The 19960-nt window shown below is 45.2% G+C and overlaps 2 protein-coding genes across 4 annotated transcripts; both read left to right on the forward strand.

The window, feature by feature from the left end:
- Window positions 1-982: 982 nt before the first annotated feature.
- LOC146378453 (gamma-aminobutyric acid type B receptor subunit 2-like) lies at window positions 983-12754 on the forward strand. 3 transcript variants are annotated; one of them, XM_084944565.1, is made up of 19 exons: window positions 983-1493; window positions 2646-2783; window positions 2855-3025; window positions 3850-3951; window positions 4056-4121; window positions 4291-4479; window positions 4975-5217; window positions 5367-5427; window positions 5524-5604; window positions 5801-5951; window positions 6021-6153; window positions 6650-6748; window positions 6865-6987; window positions 7269-7379; window positions 7844-8071; window positions 8400-8525; window positions 9741-9822; window positions 9912-10014; window positions 12113-12754. In XM_084944565.1, the coding sequence occupies exons 1-19, from the start codon at window positions 1242-1244 to the stop codon at window positions 12255-12257; spliced, it is 2604 nt and encodes an 867-aa protein (XP_084800691.1). In that variant the 5' UTR covers window positions 983-1241; the 3' UTR covers window positions 12258-12754. The 3 variants fall into 3 exon arrangements, with proteins under 3 accessions (XP_084800691.1, XP_084800692.1, XP_084800693.1); XM_084944566.1 differs by having other exon boundaries at window positions 9915-10014; XM_084944567.1 differs by having other exon boundaries at window positions 6868-6987.
- A 4158-nt stretch (window positions 12755-16912) lies between these two features.
- Window positions 16913-18370, forward strand: LOC146378454 (uncharacterized). The gene is made up of 4 exons (XM_084944574.1): window positions 16913-17071; window positions 17181-17325; window positions 17749-17857; window positions 18230-18370. The coding sequence occupies exons 1-4, from the start codon at window positions 17002-17004 to the stop codon at window positions 18353-18355; spliced, it is 450 nt and encodes a 149-aa protein (XP_084800700.1). The 5' UTR covers window positions 16913-17001; the 3' UTR covers window positions 18356-18370.
- Window positions 18371-19960: the final 1590 nt, after the last annotated feature.

Here is a 19960-nt window from a genome sequence, read left to right on the forward strand (position 1 = left end):
TTCAGACACGTGAGGCTGACCGGCTGGAGACGAGCCGCTCGATTGCTGCGTCTTTAACAACAGTTTCCTACCACCTCTCTCACTCTCACACACACACACACACACACACTGTGTGTAAGTGCTGAACCCACAAAATGTCAGTGCTCACATCAAACTGGCGCTCACAGGGAGCTGTTTTTATTGGACTTCATTACTTGGATTTCCAGAGAAAACGGAGTTCAGTCAGTGCTTTGGATGTTTGATCCCACAGGCAGCCCAGGTCGCACACACATATTTTGTTCAGTGATCGAAACCTTACAAAACAGGTGATTTTAGGATTTTCAATAAGTGTTGCATCTGCAGGAAGTGAGAAAAACACAGCATGTGTTGTGGACTCTGCACTAGACTTACTGATCCGTCCTCCCCCGAGGAGCTGCAGCCCTCTGGTTTCCTTACTTGGTGGGGAACTCCAGGCCTCGAGGGCCGGCGTCCTGCAGGTTTTAGATGTGTCAGCTGGTTTAAACGGCTAAATGACCTCCTTAGCATGTCTTGCAGTTCTTCAGAGGTCTGGTAACAAACTAATCGTGTCATGCAGGTGTGTTGACCCAGGGTCAGATCTAAAACCTGCAGGACACCGGCCCTGGTAACTGTTGGTGGGATTTGGTGTTTTACAAATAAAGGCACTGGAATTGAGGACCAAAGCCTGGAGTTCATCTCAGGAGGTTGACCAGCTGTCGTCTCCTTTACAGGTTTACAAAATCTAAATCTTTAATCCAAAGCAGGAGCCGAGCAGGTGGAGGCGGTCGGCACAGTGAAGAAACCGGGTCACACGATGGCACATAAGGAGTGCCGACATGCAGCTGCCGGGGAGGTGTGTATGCTGACCAGGTAACTGAACAAAAGTGAAACTAAAGAGGGCGGGGACAGGAAGTGACACTGACCCGGGACCACAGAACCAAACAGGAAGTGGATTCAAAGAGAAACTGAGCTTGTTGAACTCTGCTGTTCTCCGTACAACCCTTTGAATCTGCCTCCCTGAGTTCAGCATGCAGGCTTGAAGCTGTGTGTGTGTGTGTGTGTGTGTGTGTGTGTGTGTGTGTGTGTGTGTGTGTGTGAGAGCAGTCTGCTGGTGATCCCGGTGGCATCTTGTGTTGCTCTTGATCCTTTTATCTCTTCGGTCGGCCTCCTCAGGCTCTCAGCTGCTTACAGCACAAGAGGATTACTCGGAGTATTCCTGCAGCCGTCTGCGGCCGGCGTGGGGAATGGGTCGGTTTGGACGGGTACAGGAGGGGTTGGGGTTGCTCCTGGTCTTCTGGCTGACGATGGGGCTGGAGCCGGCTCAGGGTCGGCACCCTCTGCCCATGCTGTGGCTGATGCCGGGCAGCTCCAGGTTGGGCGGGGAGAATCTGACGGCAGACGTGGCTCCGGCTGTAAGACTGGCTCTGCAGGACCTAAAGAAACAACCGCCACCGCTGGGGAACTACGAGATCCAGCTCCAGCGGCTGGACTCACAGGTGGGTCTCAGACCTGGTGATTCGCTGCCTCTATGGGGGCACAACTCTGTTCTAAAGACTGCTTTAGCTTCTTGAAACCAGACGAGATGATTGAGCAACAGCACGTGCTCACCAGGCTCCAGCTCCTGCTCTCTGGTCCTTTTTAAACTCTAATGGGACAATAATTTTTAAAAAAGCGTGTTTTAGACCAGGAAAGTGTTACTGAGCTCAGAGCTCATGAACGTCTGTATAATTAGATGGGTCGCCATCTGCTGGTCATATAAAGAAAGTTAAAGTTAAAAGAAGTTCAGCGTTAGCTTCACTCAGAAGCTGTGCCCGTGTTTATTTACGGTTTATAGTTCATGGTGCATTCAGGGACCCTGGGAAACAGGAATATCTGCAAAGGCTATTAAATATGGGCAATTTTCTAATTGATCTTTTTTCCCGTGTTGGAACAAATACGTCTGTTTTTATTCTCTTTTTCTTTCACTGCAGAATTTCACACTGCAAAGCAAAACATAAATCAATAAATAAATACATTCTTTAACTTTCCACCAAAAACAGATCCGTAGCAGCTGATTTTACTCTCAGCCTCGTTGTGTCTCTGAAACTATCAAACATGCACGTTTTTCAGATGTGGACTCTAAAGCGACCACATGCATGTAATGAACAAACAACTAAAAGATCTGAACGTAAAAGGAAAAGTTATCCAAAAAGTTTCTTGATGCGTCATCCAGGTGAGGACGTCCCAAAAGTAATTCTGTTCATCTGGACGTTTTCAGTGATGTTTTTGGAGCCATTCCCCAACTATCTGCGAGCGCTGCTCGTGACCTTTGACCAGTGGTCATGAAAATGTGCATATTAATGATAAAGGAACTGACCTCACAGCCGTCACGCTGACGCGGACACTCAGTAGAACCTGCAGTCAGCTGAGACTGAAGAACTTGGGTGATGATGAAGTGTTTGAAGACGTCCACATGAACAGAATCAACCTTTTTGGACTTCTAAAAATATTTCAGGTCATATTCAGGTCCATTTTTGGAAGCCTACACCTGGCACAGGTGGTGCTGCAAAGCTGAATGATGTTTCCGTTGAACCTCTGCTCCATGTTCTCGCAGCTGAAACATGCATGAACTCGGCCCCGTGTCACATCTATTCTCACCTGTCTTCCAGTGCGACCCTGCTAAAGCGCTCAAAGCCCTGTTTGATGCCATGTGGGCGGGGCCAAAGTACCTGCTGCTGTTTGGAGGGGTGTGTCCACCTGTAACGGCGCTCATCGCTCGCGCTCTTCCGGCGCTCGGCCTGGTGCAGGTGCTGACCTCAGCCTCACAGTGGTGACGTAATGCAGCCGTGTATATGACAGGTAACTTCTGCTTTCCCAGGTGTCTTTTGCGGCCTCGGCTCCCGGCCTGTCCAACAGGAAGTTGTACAGAAACCTGTTCAGCACGGTGCCGTCAGACCGAGCGCTGAACCAGGCCGCCGTGAAGCTGCTGCAGCGCTACAAGTGGACCAGAGTCAGCGTGGTCACGCAGGAAGGACCCAGACTCTCCGAGGTGAACGTGGGGCATAGCTTCAGCCTTAAGCATGCACTCTTTCTAATGCCCAGCAGGGGGCGTGTTTACTGGTCTATGAGAACATGAAACTACGGTGCACCTGATCTCTGAACTCACTGAACATCTTTCTGATGACCTGCTGGTTCTCCTGAATGTCAGGAGGGCTGGAATTAATGCGGCGTTGCATTCTGGTTACCAATCCTTTACCGCGAGAGCGCGCCGTGTCCTCCGGCCTCTCACCTCCACCTTGAAAACTTAAGATCTCAATGATGAAAACAGCTGAACCTTCAGAAACAGGCTGTTGGTAACCAGGGGCTGACGTCACAATAGCCATGTCCATCTTTTATATACAGTCTATAGTGGTGACTCTGAAATAATGAAGATTTTCATGAAACTCTGATGTCGTGGAATTAACCAACATCATCAGTGCCTCTTATATTTATTTCATTTCTCTGAATCGTAGCTGCACTAAAATCTAAAAACAGGAGCCAGGAGAGTAGGAGGGGTGGATAATAAAACAATCTTAGTCATGTTTTTAAAGAAAGAAATTCTTTGTTTTCAGATTCACGTGTGAGTACTTTGTCTCTTCTGCCTTTTATGTTGTTTCTTATTTTCAATGTGGGTCAAACTAACCGGCCGGTTTAAGTTGAAGGAATCTGAATTCTGAGGAAACCTTTAAGGCTTAAAATGAACTTGCAGTTTTTTCACTTATGAAGTACTCACAGGGACGGGTCTGTGAATGTTAGGGAATAACAGCCGTGGTGCGTCGAGCCTTCCTCATGATGAAGCAGCTGTGAGACGTCTGACTACTTTTATTTGTGCAGATGAAGAAGGATCTGATCAGACAGCTGCTGAGAGCCGGCGTTCACGTCGCCGTCACAGAAAGCCTCTCTGGAGACGTCTGCGGCCGCCTGAAGAAACTGAAGGTACAGGCGTCCCTTTACTTTTGCTCACTTCAGTCTCTTAGTGCCGTCAAAGCAGCTGAGCCTCATCCCAAACTCAAGGATTATTACTCGCTCTTATTTTGAAGGATGAGGACGTTCGCATCATCATCGCACAGCTGGAAGATGAGTCTGTGTCTGAGGTGTTCTGCTGTGTAAGTACTCTACAGAGCCAAAAGTATGTGGACACACTTTAAGGGCCTTTTAATCTTCCAGGTTTTCTGTAATAACATTTCTGGCTTTTCCAGATTTTTGCGTAGAAGCCTGTGATGGACACGGACCTGACCTGGTGGATAATAAGAGCCTGTTTTCTTGAACCCTCAGGCGTACAGACTGAACCTGTTTGGAGCTCGGTACCAGTGGATCGTAGCTGGCGGAGGAGCAGCTGGGTGGAGGCTGGGGTGGAAGTTCTCTGGCTGTACGGCCAACAGCCTCCTGGTGGCGGCAGACGGGTCCATCCGGCTGCGGGTCCGAGAGCTCGGCAACGCCAACACGCCGGGAGTCTCTGGACGGGTCAGAAACAGTTTGCACTGAAACAAACATGCAACAGTCAGGCTTGTAGAGCCGCAGGCAGCGGTTTAGGCCACTGCTCTCCCTCAGACTGGCTTTGTTGGCTGTTGGAGCGAGAAATGATTACGTTGGGATACGAGGGAGGAGCTTTTTAGCAAACTGAACCTACAGACTGTGAGGGTTTCATCTACAAATGAAGCCAAAAACATGGGAGTCAAATTTATGGGCACTGACTCACTCAAAGTCGGCCTCAAGTGGTCATTAGTGGAACTGCAGGTTACGGCTTCAGGTTCCTCACAGCCCCCCGAATCCATGCAGGACAGATGGAGAGTTAGCCTGAAATAACAGTAATGATAATGCAAATATAATAACTTTTATTTAGATATAGCACTCTTCACAGGAGAAGAACCAAACTGAGCTTTAATCAAAGGACAACTTTTGGACTTTTGATCATCCTTAGAATAAAGCAGGTCCTTTAATGGTGGCCTTGTCCTGCAGACTCCTCAGGACTACCAGGACTCCTATCTCAGGCAGCTGATCCAGGAGGGGTCAGAGGTCAGCTCGCTGCACTCCTTCGCCTATGATGCCGTTTGGGTCGTTGCCAAAGCTCTGAGCCAGGCGACGGAGGCGGCGAAGCAGAGAGAGAAATACAGCCCTCGGAGGAACGTGACGGTCAGCGAGGAGGAGGTGGCGAGGATGTTGCTGGAGGCCGTGAGAAGCACGCGGTTCGAAGGAGTCACAGTGAGCAGACACACAGTAACGAGCGTCACTGAGAGCACGTGGTCATCAGGCCTTTCAAAACAGAGCGTAGACGTCCAGCTGAAAGGCTTGAAGACCAAGTCTCCTTTTTCCCGGTGTGCGCCTCACCGTGAACATGTCTGTGCTTTCAGGGTCCGGTTTTCTTTCGGAACGGGGAGAGAATGACGTCGATCGAGCTGCTCCAGTTTCAAGGTGCCAAAGATCCCAAAGTTAATTTGATGTAAACAATGATTTTGTGCTATATCACCGTCAGTCCATGATGAATCCATGATGTGTGTGTGTGCTCAGTCAGCAGTGGTGTCCTGGTGGGGGAGTTCAATACCAGCACCCAACAACTCCGCCTGATGCACCACCTGCTCAGGTTCAAAGGTCAGAAACTAAACTTACATTTTATTTTGAAAGGCATCAAAACTGGAAGTGACACTGAAGAGATGAAGAGTTAAAATGAGCTGTAAACCGTTTGTTTTTGCTGTAAAGCTGCGGTGAATTGCACCGATAAAGCCGACCTGCGGCTCGGTGACGATGAACCAAAGATAAACACTGATCAGATGTGCTGATGCTGCAGGTCCAGGACCAGCTAAAGACCAGCCTGCTGTCCTTCTGCAGCACCGTCACATCAGCCTCCTCCTGTACATCGTCATATCATCAGCTGCCGGTGTGACCATCATCATCGCTCTGATCGTCCTTTTCTTCGTCATCGTCAACCGCAAACACCGGTACGACGTCTGTAAGTTCACCGACACGTTACAGCAAACGGTGAGAAACTGAGCGCTCTCTGCCTGCAGGTGGCTCGGCTCGGGCGGTGCATCCCAGGACGAGCTGCTCCTGCTGGGCGTCCTGCTCTCCTCCTCCTCGGTGCTGATCTCCGGCCTGGACGAAGCCTCGCTGTCGGACTGGATGTTTGGGGTTCTTTGTTCTGTGAGTTCCGCCTGACCTGAGTCTTACACGGCAACCGCGAACTGAAAACACACAGCTCTGTCCCAGAAACGGCACGAGGCTGGAAAAATCGAGTATTTGTGGTTTGGAGTTTTTACCAGAGAGTTTAACTCAATCACGAAGACATGCAGAGCAGTTTTTCACTCAGGGTGATGCAAAAAGGATTAAAGTATGTTGTGATGTGTGAAAGGTGCTCCTTGAAATATTTAATAATCATAATAAATTATGAAAATTCCTCCTTAATATCTGTCTATCCATCCATCCCAGCAGGCACACCCTGAACTGGTCGCCAGTGTGTCGCACACAGAGACACACAACCATTCACCTCACATTCACACCTTAAACTGTGGGAGGATGGGGGCGTACCCGGCCTCACTCCTGCCTCTGCTGGATGTTAGATGAACTGCAGTTTATGATTGCTGGAGGTTTCACTAACTGTAAGAGATGATAAAATGATATTCTGGGTCCCGCCCTGCAGGTCCGTCTGTGGACTCTCGCCGTGGGGCACACTGTGGGCTTCGCTGCGCTCTTCACTGAAACGTGGAGGGTCTACTCGGTGTGCAGCATCAATCAGAAGGTAAATCAGCTGCTACAGTCTGCTCGTAGTTTCTGAACTCCTGTGAACCTCAGACTATAAAACTATGAAATCCCTGAAGTCTTGTTTCTGTCGGTGTTTCTCTGTACGTCCCACAGCAGAGCCGAGCGCCGTCAGCAGGATGCGTCATATTCTGGTTATTCCTGGTGGACACGCTTGTTTTAACCTCCTGGCAAATCCTGGACCCCCTCAGATGGGTGGTGCTTCAGCACAACACAGAGGTCTTTAAATGCAAATATTTATTGTAAATCACAGCAAAGGGGCTGATGGGAAATGCAGTCTTCGCAAAAAACATGACATCTGAGCTTTCATCACCACTATTGTTTATCAGTCAGTGATTTACTGAAAATTAGAAATAAAAATATATTTACTGTTTTACTGCTTTGAGAAATCCATCCATATGCAGCCATACTGCTGCAGAGTGGACCGAGGCCCCTGCTGTAGATGTAAAAGATCATTTGTTTGTGTGGACTGACGCAAACCAACTGTTCTGGTCTTTCAGGGCGACGCTGCTGAGGAGGACATCATCATCCGGCCGTACTCTGAACGCTGCAGCAGTGTTAACATGGAGCTGTGGCTCACTGTGGTCTGTGGATACAAAGCACCTCTGCTGGTCAGACTCTACAAAGTTCTTATCAAATATCTGATGTTACGCTGCAGTTTAGGCCAAGTTGCAATCTTTAAGAACTACTATTATTTTTATTTTTTAAAATGCATCACAGTGTCAAGCTCAGCCGGTCCCAGCAGGTCAGCTGATCCCAGCCAACATCAGCAGCTGAATGAGCTGAAACCCCCCCCAATCAGTGATTGTGTTCTCACAGATTTCTCAGTTTGAGTTTGTTTTTTGATGTTTCAGAACAAAAATAACAAAGATGTAGCTCCAATATCAGTAATGTTGAAACCTTTCCAGTTTTAAAGCTGTTAATCATCAGCTGATTGAAACCAGATTTTTATGGCAGTTGTGATCCAAGTTTAACAGAGTCCAAGACTGAGAGCTGCAGGATCAGAGCATCAGCAGCTCATCAGCAGGGTCACTGGATTTCTGCGCTTTGCTAAAACCTGATGTTTTGTCTTCAGCTTCTCGGATGTTTCCTGGCCCTGAACATCTGGACCGCAGAGGTCAGCGAGCCGGCGGGCAGCGGCAAACACCTGGCGCTGAGCACGTTTGCCCTGACGGCGTTCAGCGTGTCGGGAGTGTCGGGATCGCTGCTGATGTCCCACAATCCTCCAGTTCAGTTCTGTGTGAGCAGCATCCTCATCCTCTGCTGCAACCTCTTCATCCTGAGCGGGTGGTTCGGACCGAAGGTCAGCATCACGCCTCGTATTTTCATTCTTTCATTTAGACTTTGAGTCAAACGCAAACCCGCTGAGGGTAAAAGACTCACGATCGAGAGATCTGCTGTCCGCAGTTTAGGTCACACCAACAGATGTTGCACATCTGGCAGGACCGATGCTGCGTGTTGGACTCTTGCTTGTTTTCTATGGCAATGAGCAAATGTTACCCAACAGGAGGCCATGACAGGCTGAAGGGCAGTCAGCTGTTAGGTCGCAGACAGCCGCAGACACCACTGTTTTCGTGGCTCCTCCTTCATCACGCATGAAGGATGATGACTGACCTTTTGTCTACTTGCAGATTGTGTTTGTGTGCTGGAGCGGCGGCGGCCTGCAGCAGGCGTCCGGGCTGCAGGGTGATGCTGCACAGGAAGATGAAGATCAGCTGAGCAGGTTGAATCAGCAGCTCAGGAGTGAAAGTGCACAGGTGAAGCGTTACACCAGCCTTTGTGAACAGTCAGCCGCAGCGAGAGAATAGAAGCACAACACAGAAGGAAAAGTTTTTATAACCGACGCCTGTTTTTCCTTCCTTCAAATTAGATTTGATGAAGTTTGAAGATTTGGCGAGCTTTTTCTCCACTTCCACTTAGATCCATAATTAGTTGGACAAAGACAGTTTTTGTCGTTTTGCATCTGTACACAATCAAAACTATCAAAAACTTCTACCACACATAGATTTTAAATCTAATAATGAAGACGTGAGTGAAGTGCAGGCTTCCACAGTCACTGACGCTGAGAGTTAAACTTTATTGGACCAATGAGCAGCTTCACTTTGATCCTGTTATTTCAGGGGAAATGAAGCAGATAAAATCACTGAAGTTTATTCAAAGTATTGAATTAGTATTTTATCGCTTTCACACACAAACATCACAAAATGTAACCAAGCCAAGAACACTTTGAAAGAGGTGGCGTGTCATTGTCAGAGTCTACAAGCAGGAAACAGCTTCATGAAGTTCACAGCAAGCTGCAAACCGCTGGTTACACTCACGATGGCGGAGGCAGCGTGATGATACGGGCATGTATGGCTGCCTGGAGCCAGCTCACTGGTGTTTACTGCTGATGTGACCGCTGATAGAAGCAGTGGGCTGAACTGTGAAGTGCACAGGGCTGAACTCTCTGCTCACATTCACACAGAGCTTCACAGTGCACGTGGATAACGAGCAACGCAAACTGCACAAAGCAACCCAAGAGTTTCTTAAGGCATGAAATGGGGTTTTCTGCCATATACAAGTCATCCAGATGTTCTTAGTGCAGTAGAGTTATTAAATACAAAAATGAAGGCAGAGACACACAAACCAGCTGAAGGTGCTGCAGGAAAGACCTGCACTGCCTCTGGCAGTGTCCTCTGAAAACAGAGATCGGTGTAAGAAAATGTCTCTAATTACTGAACAGTTCATGCAAAGTTTTTTTTTTAATTCCTTAAATTAAAGTTGAACATCTGGACTTTGATCTGTTATTTAAAACTCACTGTGGTGGAGTAGAGAGGCGGAGCTATAGCAAATTATAGGCTTAAGTGTGTTTAACTACTTAAATGGAACTTCACTGAGACAGAAGCTGTCTGCTCTTCATTAAATATTTGTTGGATTTTAATGTCTTATTCCCAGATGTGGCTTTTTATGTGTGTGGGTTTGTTTGTTTGCAGCTGGATGTGGAAATAGAAATCATCAGAATGGAGCTTTCTGAGACATCTGGGATGTTTCAGCGTCTGATGAGAGACAAACACGGTAATCATCACTCGCTCTGAGAGTTAAACATATGTACTCTGTCTGCGTGTGATTCCTGATAAGTAGATAAAAGCATTTTTCCCGTGAAGCAGCCGAAATCGGATCAGTGACTCATGAAGCTCAGATCTGTGCGAAAAACAGAAACAGCGAGAGCGAAGCTTCAACCCTGAAAGACATCAACTCACCCGAACAGTGAGTCCAACACACAAAACATCTGAGGGAAACATAGCAAACATTTTCTTGCTCATGTGTCTTTAAAGTCAAACGTGTATCGATAATTACATTGACATTATCTGGAAGTCCCACAGGATCTTGGCTCACTGAGCACGCGGTCGGTTGGGGCCATCTTCCTGATTGTGTATGTTAGTTGTCTCATCCTGTGGTACTGACGCTTACTGCCTCCACGTCCTTCTTTTCACTTAGTGTACAGCCTCAGGGTGCTGGCTTTAGGGTGAAACCCTCCATGCATGGTGAGGAGCTTCCTTGTTTTGATGTTAGTGGCGTCTATTTCAGGACCTGCCTGACCCTCTGCAGGAACTTGGTAGTTGCAGCTTTCCTAGCGACCTCTTCATGGTTCCCATCCATCTGTGGGATGCCCAGGTACTTGTAGCTGTCCTCTGTGTCTATGGGATTGCACTTCTGGAAGTTCTGACTACCTTCCCTCTCTTTGTTACCATCCGACTACACTTCTCCAGCCCGAACGACATCCCGATGTCATTGCTGTAGATCCTGGTGGTGTGGATCAGTGAATCGATGTCTCGTTCACTCTTGGCATGCAGCTTGATGTCATCCATGTACAGGAGGTGTCTGACAACTGCTCCACTCCGTAGTCGGTATCCGTAGCCAGTCTTGTCAATGATCTCACTGAGGGGGTTCAGGCCTATGCAGAACAGCAGTGGGGACAGAGCATCTCCTTGGTAGATCCCACACTTGATGGTGAGTTGGCCTCTAGTGTTGTACGCCACATCCCCACTGAGTTCCTGATGAAGGCTCTCAGGGTCCTGTTGATCTTGTACAGGTCTTGGCATTAGGCAGTGTGGGGCATCGAGTCATGGGCCTTCTTGAAGTCAAACCGTGCACAGGTTGGTCAGTCTGGTCTTGCAGTCTTGGGTGACTGCTCGGTCTGCTAGTAGCTGGTGTTTCTCCATTCACGTATTGAGCCATGTGTCTGTTCATCTTAGCCACTATGATGCCTCGCAGGTTCTTCCACATGGTACTGAGTCAGGTTATTGGCCGGTAGTTGGATGGGCCAGTTCCTTCTGGGCTCCTTTGGCATCAGGAGTGTCCCGCCTTCAGTTAGCCATTCCAGGCGTCTCTCATTGATTAGCAGGCAGTTCGTTTGTGCTAATTGATGCTAATGGAGTGCAGTCAGCTTCTTTCGCCAGTATAGGTGTCTGTCATGTCCAACTCATCATACTGGAGACCCTTTTTGGTATGTCTGCCACTGTGATGGTCACTGGTCCCTGTTCAGGGAGGTTGCCATGCTCTGCTCTTAGATCCACTAAGGCCTTCTTGTTATGTTCTGTGTCCTTCACCCATATGCTCTTCCAGTATTGCTCCGTCTCCAGCCTTGGTGGTGCTGTTCTCATATTGGTCCCCTGCCACTGAGAGTACACCTTGGACGGGTCTGTGGAGAACAGCTGGTTTATTCTCCTGCTTTCGATCTCTCTGGCGCACCTCTTTAGCCAAAGCTGTGAGTCTTTGCTTGGCAGTTTCCAAGGCCTCAGGTATGGACTGCTTGCTGTACTTCTTAGGTGTCCTTTTCTTCATCACACCTTTCTGCAGCTCTGATAGCTGACGAAATTGCTCCGTTCTACCTTGATCCTGGCCTCTAGTTTCCTTCTCGATGCTACTCCTTGTGACTGTTCATCAAGCATCTCTGTGAACACTGGCTCCCCCTTGCTGTAGAATTTGTGTTGTACCTTATCGACCTCTACTTGTGACAGCATTTACATCTTGCCGATGTTGGTACACCGAGTTACCAGATGTTTCGCCGTCAGTCTGCATGTTGGGTATCAAATATTCCAGAGATCCCCTTCATGTAACCCCTTCTGCTGGGGTTACTTAGTAGCATTCCCACAGCGCCCAGTCCTCATCTGAAGATTAACATATTTCTGTGAATAATGACATTTTTCAAATTTCAGTGCAGTTTTCTTGCATAAATATAAACTTAAGCCAATCAGTGTCCTTAATAAATGTATTTAACAGAAAAATGACACATTAGAGGCGCGTGAATATTTGAAGTGGAAGAAGTTTTACTGCTTCTCTTCCTGTCTGTGATTTCTGTCAGCATGCGGCGCCGTCTGTCGGTCCAGCTGCCCATCCTCCATCATTCCTACCTGCCCGCGATCGGTGGCGTCAGCTCCAGCAGCTCCAGCCTGTTCGGCAGCCAGGAAGTCTTTGTCGATCAGCACAATAACTCACTGTACACCTGATGGCAGGAAGCTGCAACTTTGACCTCCTTGGGAAAGAAATATGGGACTTTATGCTGCGCTTACACAAATCAGCCAGAACATTCAAATCACCTGCAAATATTTTAACCTCGGTGTTTGAGGTGTGTTGGGGAGGCTGCTGCCATCTGGGAGTGCCACGACCACCGCACTGTAAACCCAAACGCTCAAGGTACTTAAATAAATTAAGTGATGTAAACTTGATTTTTAAAAAACATTTATACTCAGTTCATTTTACATTTTGTTCAATTTAAGTTTAATTTAACTTGTTATTTTTAAACAAGTTTAACTATTTTGCATATTAAGTACCTGCTACTTAAGAAATTAAGTTAATTTTACTGATTTATTTAAATGATATGGCAGTCGTGTTTGGAAGGTTTCAGGTCAGTTTGACCCCAAACATAAAGACATTAGAAGGCAGGAGTCTGATATAACAGCTGGACTGATTCTGAGAGGAGACAATGGAATAAAAGTAAAATGGCCTCGACGTTTTTGTTTCATTGCTTTGTTGTTTTTGTGGTTGCTTTTATTTCCTCTTTCAAACATTACATAAACATTTTAAACATTTTAAAAAAACAATTTGATTTAAAAATAATGAATTTGTTGGGCATTTAAAAAATGTGAGTGAGTGTTTTATTTACATTTAAAATGTTTTCAAATTTTCTTTTCTTCTAATAAAGACTTCACTAGTGAGGTAATTTCCTGTCAGATATGAAGCTCCGCCCACTCTTCTGCAGTTGATAATTTTGAAATGTGAGTGGGCGGGATTGAAGACTCATCTGGAAACACCGGCACTAGTGATGGGAATTCTGGGGGTTTTAGGGAGCCGGCTCTTTCAGCTCACAACCGGCTCTTCAGGTTGTTTTGTTGCTTTCGTTAATTTATTATCAACAACAATATAAAATTATCCACAAAATGAATATTTTTTCTGAATCCTTTAACATCCGCAACTGAAAATAGTTGGAAATAAAGTGCAGTCATGTTTGCAGGTCTTTATCAGCTGAGTTCTGTCTTGCTGGGTCTCATAGAGCTCTGGGTTGGTTTAGGTGGTTGTGGTGTGTACTGCAAGATGCTCCAGATGCAGCAGCAGCAGCAGTTGCAGTTGACACACTGGCACCTTCATTGATATCACACTCAACTGACTGTGTTTTATCTTCCCATTGCACTGATGGGTGGACAGTTCTCAGGTGCCTGCGCAGGTTGTTTGTGGCTCTATATGATATCCTTTTCTTGCAGACTCTACACTCTGCCTACTGTTAATGAAATTGAAACGGTTCCAGATTTTGCTTCTTTTCTTGATGTCACTCATTTTCTCTCGTGGCACCGTTAGCTAACAGGTAATAAGCTAATAATGCAGCCACTTCATATAAAACTGGAGTGATGTGATCATGACTTCTAACAGCTGTTAAAAGCTGCATTTCGGACTAAGTGTTCAATGCTCAAATAAAGAGAGCTGCAGAGGTGATGAAGGCATGAATATGTTTTTCTAAATCTTTAAGGGAAAGATGAGGCTTCGTCTTGGCAATTTCAGGTAGCTGATAAAAACGGATCTTCTCACCTGTGGACACTTTCTTATCTAATTTCTAAGAGCGATTTAAAAACACTCTGAAATTTCTTGCAGTCTGGGAATGATGACAAGCAGGAGGTGGTACACCACACTAGGAGGAGTATTCTCTAATAGCAACAGAAAAAGACCGCTCTGACAGGTATGATTTAAACCATCATAAAACTGTGACTTAAGACCAACAACGTGTTCAAGTCTCAATAAACGAATGTTATGATCAACTGTGTCAAAGGCTCAGTCAAATCTGAAAGGACTAAAACAGCAGAACAACCCGAGCCAACAGTAAAAAGGTCAATAAAAACTCGTAAAGGTGCCGTCTCAGCACTGTGACGAGATTTAAAACCAGACTGGAACTCTTCAGAAATGTCACAAAGTGCCTGAAAACAACCTCTTCCAAAATTTAGGAGTTTCCAAAATTGGCCTGTAGTTAGAAAGAACATTTGGATCAAGATTTTTGTTTTTTTTTGGTTTGCACAACAGCATGTTTGAAAGCAGCTGGTACACAACCTAATGACAAGGAAGCATTAATTAAAAGTAAAATACTAGGCTCAATAACATTAAGAGCTTCCTTGAAAAGGTGGGAAGGGAGGACATCCTGAGGGGAATTGGAAGGTCTTAATTTATGGGCTCAAATTGTGGTCATAAATATTTTGTACTTGTAAATCAGGATTTGTACGTGTAAAAAAGATTTGTGTGTGGACTTAGCCAAAAAATCCGTGTGAAACTCTGCACTCAAGCTTCAAGTTACAAGTACGAATTTTGACCCTATTTTTCTTCCTTTCATCTGATTGGCCAATGTCATGTCAATCACAAATTTAACTATCCAATCAGAGAACAGATGGGTTTGCTTTTTTGAGCTGCAGGTCCTTGAAGGGTGATACAGTTTGAAGCTGGAGGATCTCTATGTAAATGATAGCAGCTAGGTCCCCTAACTTTCAGCAGCTGTTGAAAGGATAAAGTTGTGGTATATCAGTGGTTAGAAACACCATTATTACTTTAGGATTAGTTTAACACAAAGTCAGGGCTGACCCAGGACCATTGCTGTGAGTCACAGTGCGCAGCATAAAGGTCCTTTCACATCGGACGCAGCATGTGCTGCTAATGCTAACTGCTAACTAAAAGGATCCAGAATTTGTTGCTGGCTGCTGGGCTCTGTGGGTTTTTGCAGCAGCTCTACCTGTACTAGATGCACCTGCTCCTTGTCGTTTTTATCTCTGACTTTATGTCCTCTACAAGAGTTTCTGGGTTTTTTTGCTGGTTCTTCAAATATTCACTAAAAACCTGTATGCTAATTCATAACGAAGAAAGCTTTGTAAGTATCCCCACTAGTGAAGACTGTCATTTCCACAACACTGCCCCCCTGAGGTTTGCAGCGCTGTTGAAAAGGCTGTGGAGGTCCCTGTATTAAACACGTAGACCTGTGACACAAAAATCACCAAACTCGGACGACCACAGACTGTTTTCCTTCGTGGTGATGAAGGAAAACGCTGGGCTGGCATGTAAAAGGGCATTTATTCCCTTCAAGGACCTGAAGCTCCATGAAACACCCCTCCAATAGCCAAACCCACCTGTTCTCTGATTGGATAGTTAAATTTGTGATTGACATGACATTGGCCAATCAGACGAAAGGGAGAAAAACCGGGTCAAAATTCGTACTTGTAACTTGAAACTTGAGTGCAGAGTTTCACACGGATTTTTTTGGCTAAGTCCACACAAATTCTTTTTACACATACAAATCCTGATTTACAAGTACAAAATATTTATGACCACAATTTGAGCTCATATGAATTGATTGATTACTTCCTGTAAGACAATGAAAGTCCCAGACTCAAACTGCTGAAAAACAGTAGAGCACTTAGAAGGTGGATCTAGGTCTAACACTGCCTGTGAATGTGGAGACCTTAAAGCGGAGTATTGCAAAGTTTCCACAAAGTGCAGAGGAGGCCTCTGTAGGAACAGTGGCACCGGGGTTAATTACAAATATTAAAGAGAACTCGGGGCTTGTGAGTGTTGGTAGAAAGGACGTTGGACAGAAAAGCAGATTTTGCAGCTTTAAAAGTGACCTGATATTTTGATAAGTAGTTGTGTAGGATGCCCGAAGACACCTGGAGTTTGTCCTTCTTCTACTTTCTCTCTGTGTGACGACTGAGAGCGTAGGTGGGTTATTTCAGCCAAGGCTGATGATTTACTGCGTTTAGTCCTGAGTGGAGCAGCAGAGTCACTCATCCTAGAGTACGTTAGGGTTACAGGTTAGCGAGCTCTTTAACGGGTAGGTTGGCATCGTAAAGAGCAGAGATAATGAAAGGAAAAGTGAAGAGCGGTCAATGCATTTAACTGACTCGCTGTTCAACTCCGGATTACACAACATCATATTAAACATCACAGGGAAATGATCCCACAGTCTTTGATTTCAAACATTCAGGCCGTTTGACAGCACCAGATCGAGTGTGTGACCTTTTCCATGAGTTGGCTCGCTCACCCACTGAGTGTCGATAAGGGCGAGGAAGTCCTTTTAAATCACCAACAATTAAAACATGGTCATATCCTGGATTATTGTAACTCCTGTACTACGGTCTTCCCTCTTCTCTTCTTCTTAGACTGCAAACAGTCCAAAACGCAGCAGCCCGCCTCTTGACTGGTACCAGGAAACTTTGCCCTATTACTCCTGTCCTAGCTAGCTTGCATTGGCTGCCCATAAAGTACCGTATTTAATTTAAAATATTACTCCTTACATTCAAAACTATTAATAAATTAGCGCCAAGTTATCTTAGTGAACTTCTCAAACCACATACTCCTGCTAGAACACTCAGATCTGCCACTCAACTACTTCTGACCCAACCCAGATCTCGGCTGAAGTCCCGGGGTGACTGTGCGTTTGCTCTGGCTGCCCCGGTACTGTGGAATAACCTTCCTCTCGACCTCCACGCATCTGATTCCATTGCACTGTTCAAATCACGACTAAAAACCCACTTATTCAATCTTGTGTTTCCCTCTAGTTAATATTTCTTTTATGATTTTATATCATGCACTTTTATGCTCATTTAAATTCTTGTTTGCTCTGTACCTGTTGCTGCCAAGAGACAAACACGAGCGCAGAGGGGAGACCGTCACGCTGTCAGGACTATAAAACTTCAGCTGCACGTCTGTGACTGAGACAAACCCGCGATGGCTTCCCTCAAAGCGCTGCTCTCTGCGCTGACTCTGCTGGCTCTGACTGTGGACGCCTCGTCCGGCCGTGAGTATTTGATTTGTTTAAGCGCCGTGTGGCTTAACGCCGCTCGCAGTGGTGCTGTGTGATGTTTGTAGAGCATAGTTTCAATAAACCTCCCGTTTCCTTCTGTCAGCCGGGTACAGCAACTACAACTACGACCGGTCCGGTCAGGACCTGACCCGTCTCTACAACTCGCCGGTGATGACGGCTGAGAGGATGAAGAGGCCGCTGGAGGGGACGTCAATTATACTGGGACCACTCAGCCACTCCGGGGTTCGGTCGGTCCGCACTGAACACAGAAACATTTCCACAAACAAACAGAAGTTGAAACTAATAATCTCAATGCTTTTGAAGTTCATTAGTTATTTTGACTTTAATTCTGAAACATAACAAACAAAAGCTCCAGATGTTTTCTTTGGATGGCGGCACAAACCTCATACTGTTCCATTAAGACAACAGTGGAGCTTTTTTAATGCATATTCCAGTTTGTACAAACAGCTGAAACCCTTAAATGCATCGTTCTGATCACTGTGCTGTTGTGATTTCATTGTGCAAAGTTGTTTAGATTCCAGAAAGCAAGCAGATGTGTTAGACCAACTGAGGTCGACACGTCACATGTGCTGGAATAACAAACATTGTTCTGACAGCCGTCAACATGAAAATCAAAGAGCAGCATCTTCAAACCTCTCGTTCTTTTGTAGGGTGACGTTAGATGATGGCTCTCAGTGGCTGATCCATAAAGGAGGCGGATTCGGATTATCCTCTCAGACGGTCGTGACTGATGCTCGACACAGGAGCTCGGCCTGGAGGGTAAACTTTAAACATACAACTAGCATGTCCATTTAATTACAGTCTAATCATAAACTCTGAAACATGGCTCTATTGTGTTCAACAAGTCCACAAACAGTCAGGAAAAACAAACAAAAAGAGTAAATACCTTCAGCTTGTTGCTGGTGTGTATACTGGTGGCCAACAGAAACCATTGGAACCAGACCAAAGTGAAAGATGTTTGACATCAAACCAAAACGAGATCCTGCAGACTCCCGATTACAAACAGACACTTTATTTCCTGCACGCTGATTCTTCTTGGAATTTGTGTTGACGTGAAACTTTCAGTGAGAGTTTTAATCCAAACATTTACTTTTGATTCTTTCTGACCTTCTGTCTCGATTTTGTCTGCAGCCTGTCAGTTCTAGAGAATTCCAGGGTTCAAAGACAGTTTCAGACTTCGTGGGTGCTGGAGGACCCAACTACAACTTACTCTCTGACAACTGCCACCTGGGATCCCATCGAATGATGAACCAGTAAACATGATTCAAAGTTCCTGATAATAAAGGCCACCCTCACACAGACTGTGATGTGTCTTTTCTTCCACTAGGAGGCTCCAGACTTCACAACAAACACCCCACTAACTGTAAGCTTTAGACAAACGTCTGCACACATTCATATTAGGGGTGGGGGAAAAAATCGATACTGTGTAGTATCGTGATACTTTGTTTGCTAATAATGTATTGATACAGCGACAGCAGAAATCGATATTTTGTTACAAAAAAAAGTTTTTGTGGACTGGAACATGCTCTGACTTCAGAGCATGTTGATCAGCTCCTTTTTCTAAACAACAATCCTGACATTCCTTCACTGTCCAAATGTGTTTAACTTTTTTTTTTGGCAGCAATAAACATGACTGTTTACTTATTTTAATTTAAGACATGTTTTATTTTAATTAAGTTTAAAACTTTTTTATTTAATGTAAAATTATATTTTGTTTTAATTTACTTTCAAATTCTTCAGTTGCTGAAGGGGCTGCATAGTTTTCATAAATTGCATAGTTCAGAATAGCTATAATTGTACCAGATGGACCATATTAAAAAAAATAAAATAAAATAAAATAAAATAAATTGTACCAGATGGTTGCATTCAGTTAAGTTGGACTAGACTGTAATACAAACCGTTCAAGTTTGTCAACAATAAAACTGACTGAAATGAGAGAAAGACTGAGTGTGAGACTTTGATATTAGATAAAATGAATATTGATAAAGTTTACCTTTATGTACAGAATCTGAATATCACAAAATATTTTTAAAAATTGCAATAATATCGTATCGTGCGTTAAGTATTGTGATAATATTGTATCGTGGGATGTATGGTGATTCCCACCTCTAATTCATATACACAAGAATGTCTACGGATCTTCTTCCTTGAAGGCGTCTCTGACACAAGGAAAGATGACAGCCTGCATGTCTGTGGGAACTAAGGTCCCTGCTGTGGAACAGAGACACTACCCACAGAATGGGAACCGAAGAGCTGACACTTTATTTTTCCACAGCAGTCATCATCATCATCAGTTAAGCTAACCCATCTGTATCTTTGGACTGTGGGAGGAAGTCACAGAGAACCCACACAGAAAAGCTCCGGCTGGACTCAAACCCAGGACCTCGCTGCTGTGAGGCAACAGTGACAAACCCGCCACCACCATGCTTCCCTCTTTGTATTAAATCTTTAATCTATTTGTTTTTAAATGTGAGTATTTTTATATTTGTCTCCGTCGCCGTGGTTTCTGTCCCTCTGATTGGCTCCTCTCCACGTGTTTAAAGAAAACCATCCTCACTTCCTCTCTTCACATTACACTGACAGCTGTAACCCTGGATGTCTGTGGGCTTATGGGAAATGCTGTTCACACAGTGACTACTGAAAACAAGAAGATGAAATTATATCAGTTTTTACACATGTCTGTGTGTGACTGAGAGCCTGTTCAGAGGATGGAGGTTTCATAAAATCATAAACTAATAAAACCTTTCAGTGTCAAGCAGATTGGGGTTGATGATTATTAAATCATTATTTGGGCTCAGGGACCCCCGGCTTCATCAAAGCTATTAGAAAACTCCATCAGTAAGCAATTTAAAGATAAAGATA

This window comes from Perissodus microlepis, chromosome 11 (genome assembly GCF_051167445.1).
Source record: "Perissodus microlepis isolate ML-2025 ecotype Zambia chromosome 11, ASM5116744v1, whole genome shotgun sequence".
Classification (NCBI taxonomy): Eukaryota; Metazoa; Chordata; class Actinopteri; order Cichliformes; family Cichlidae; genus Perissodus; species Perissodus microlepis.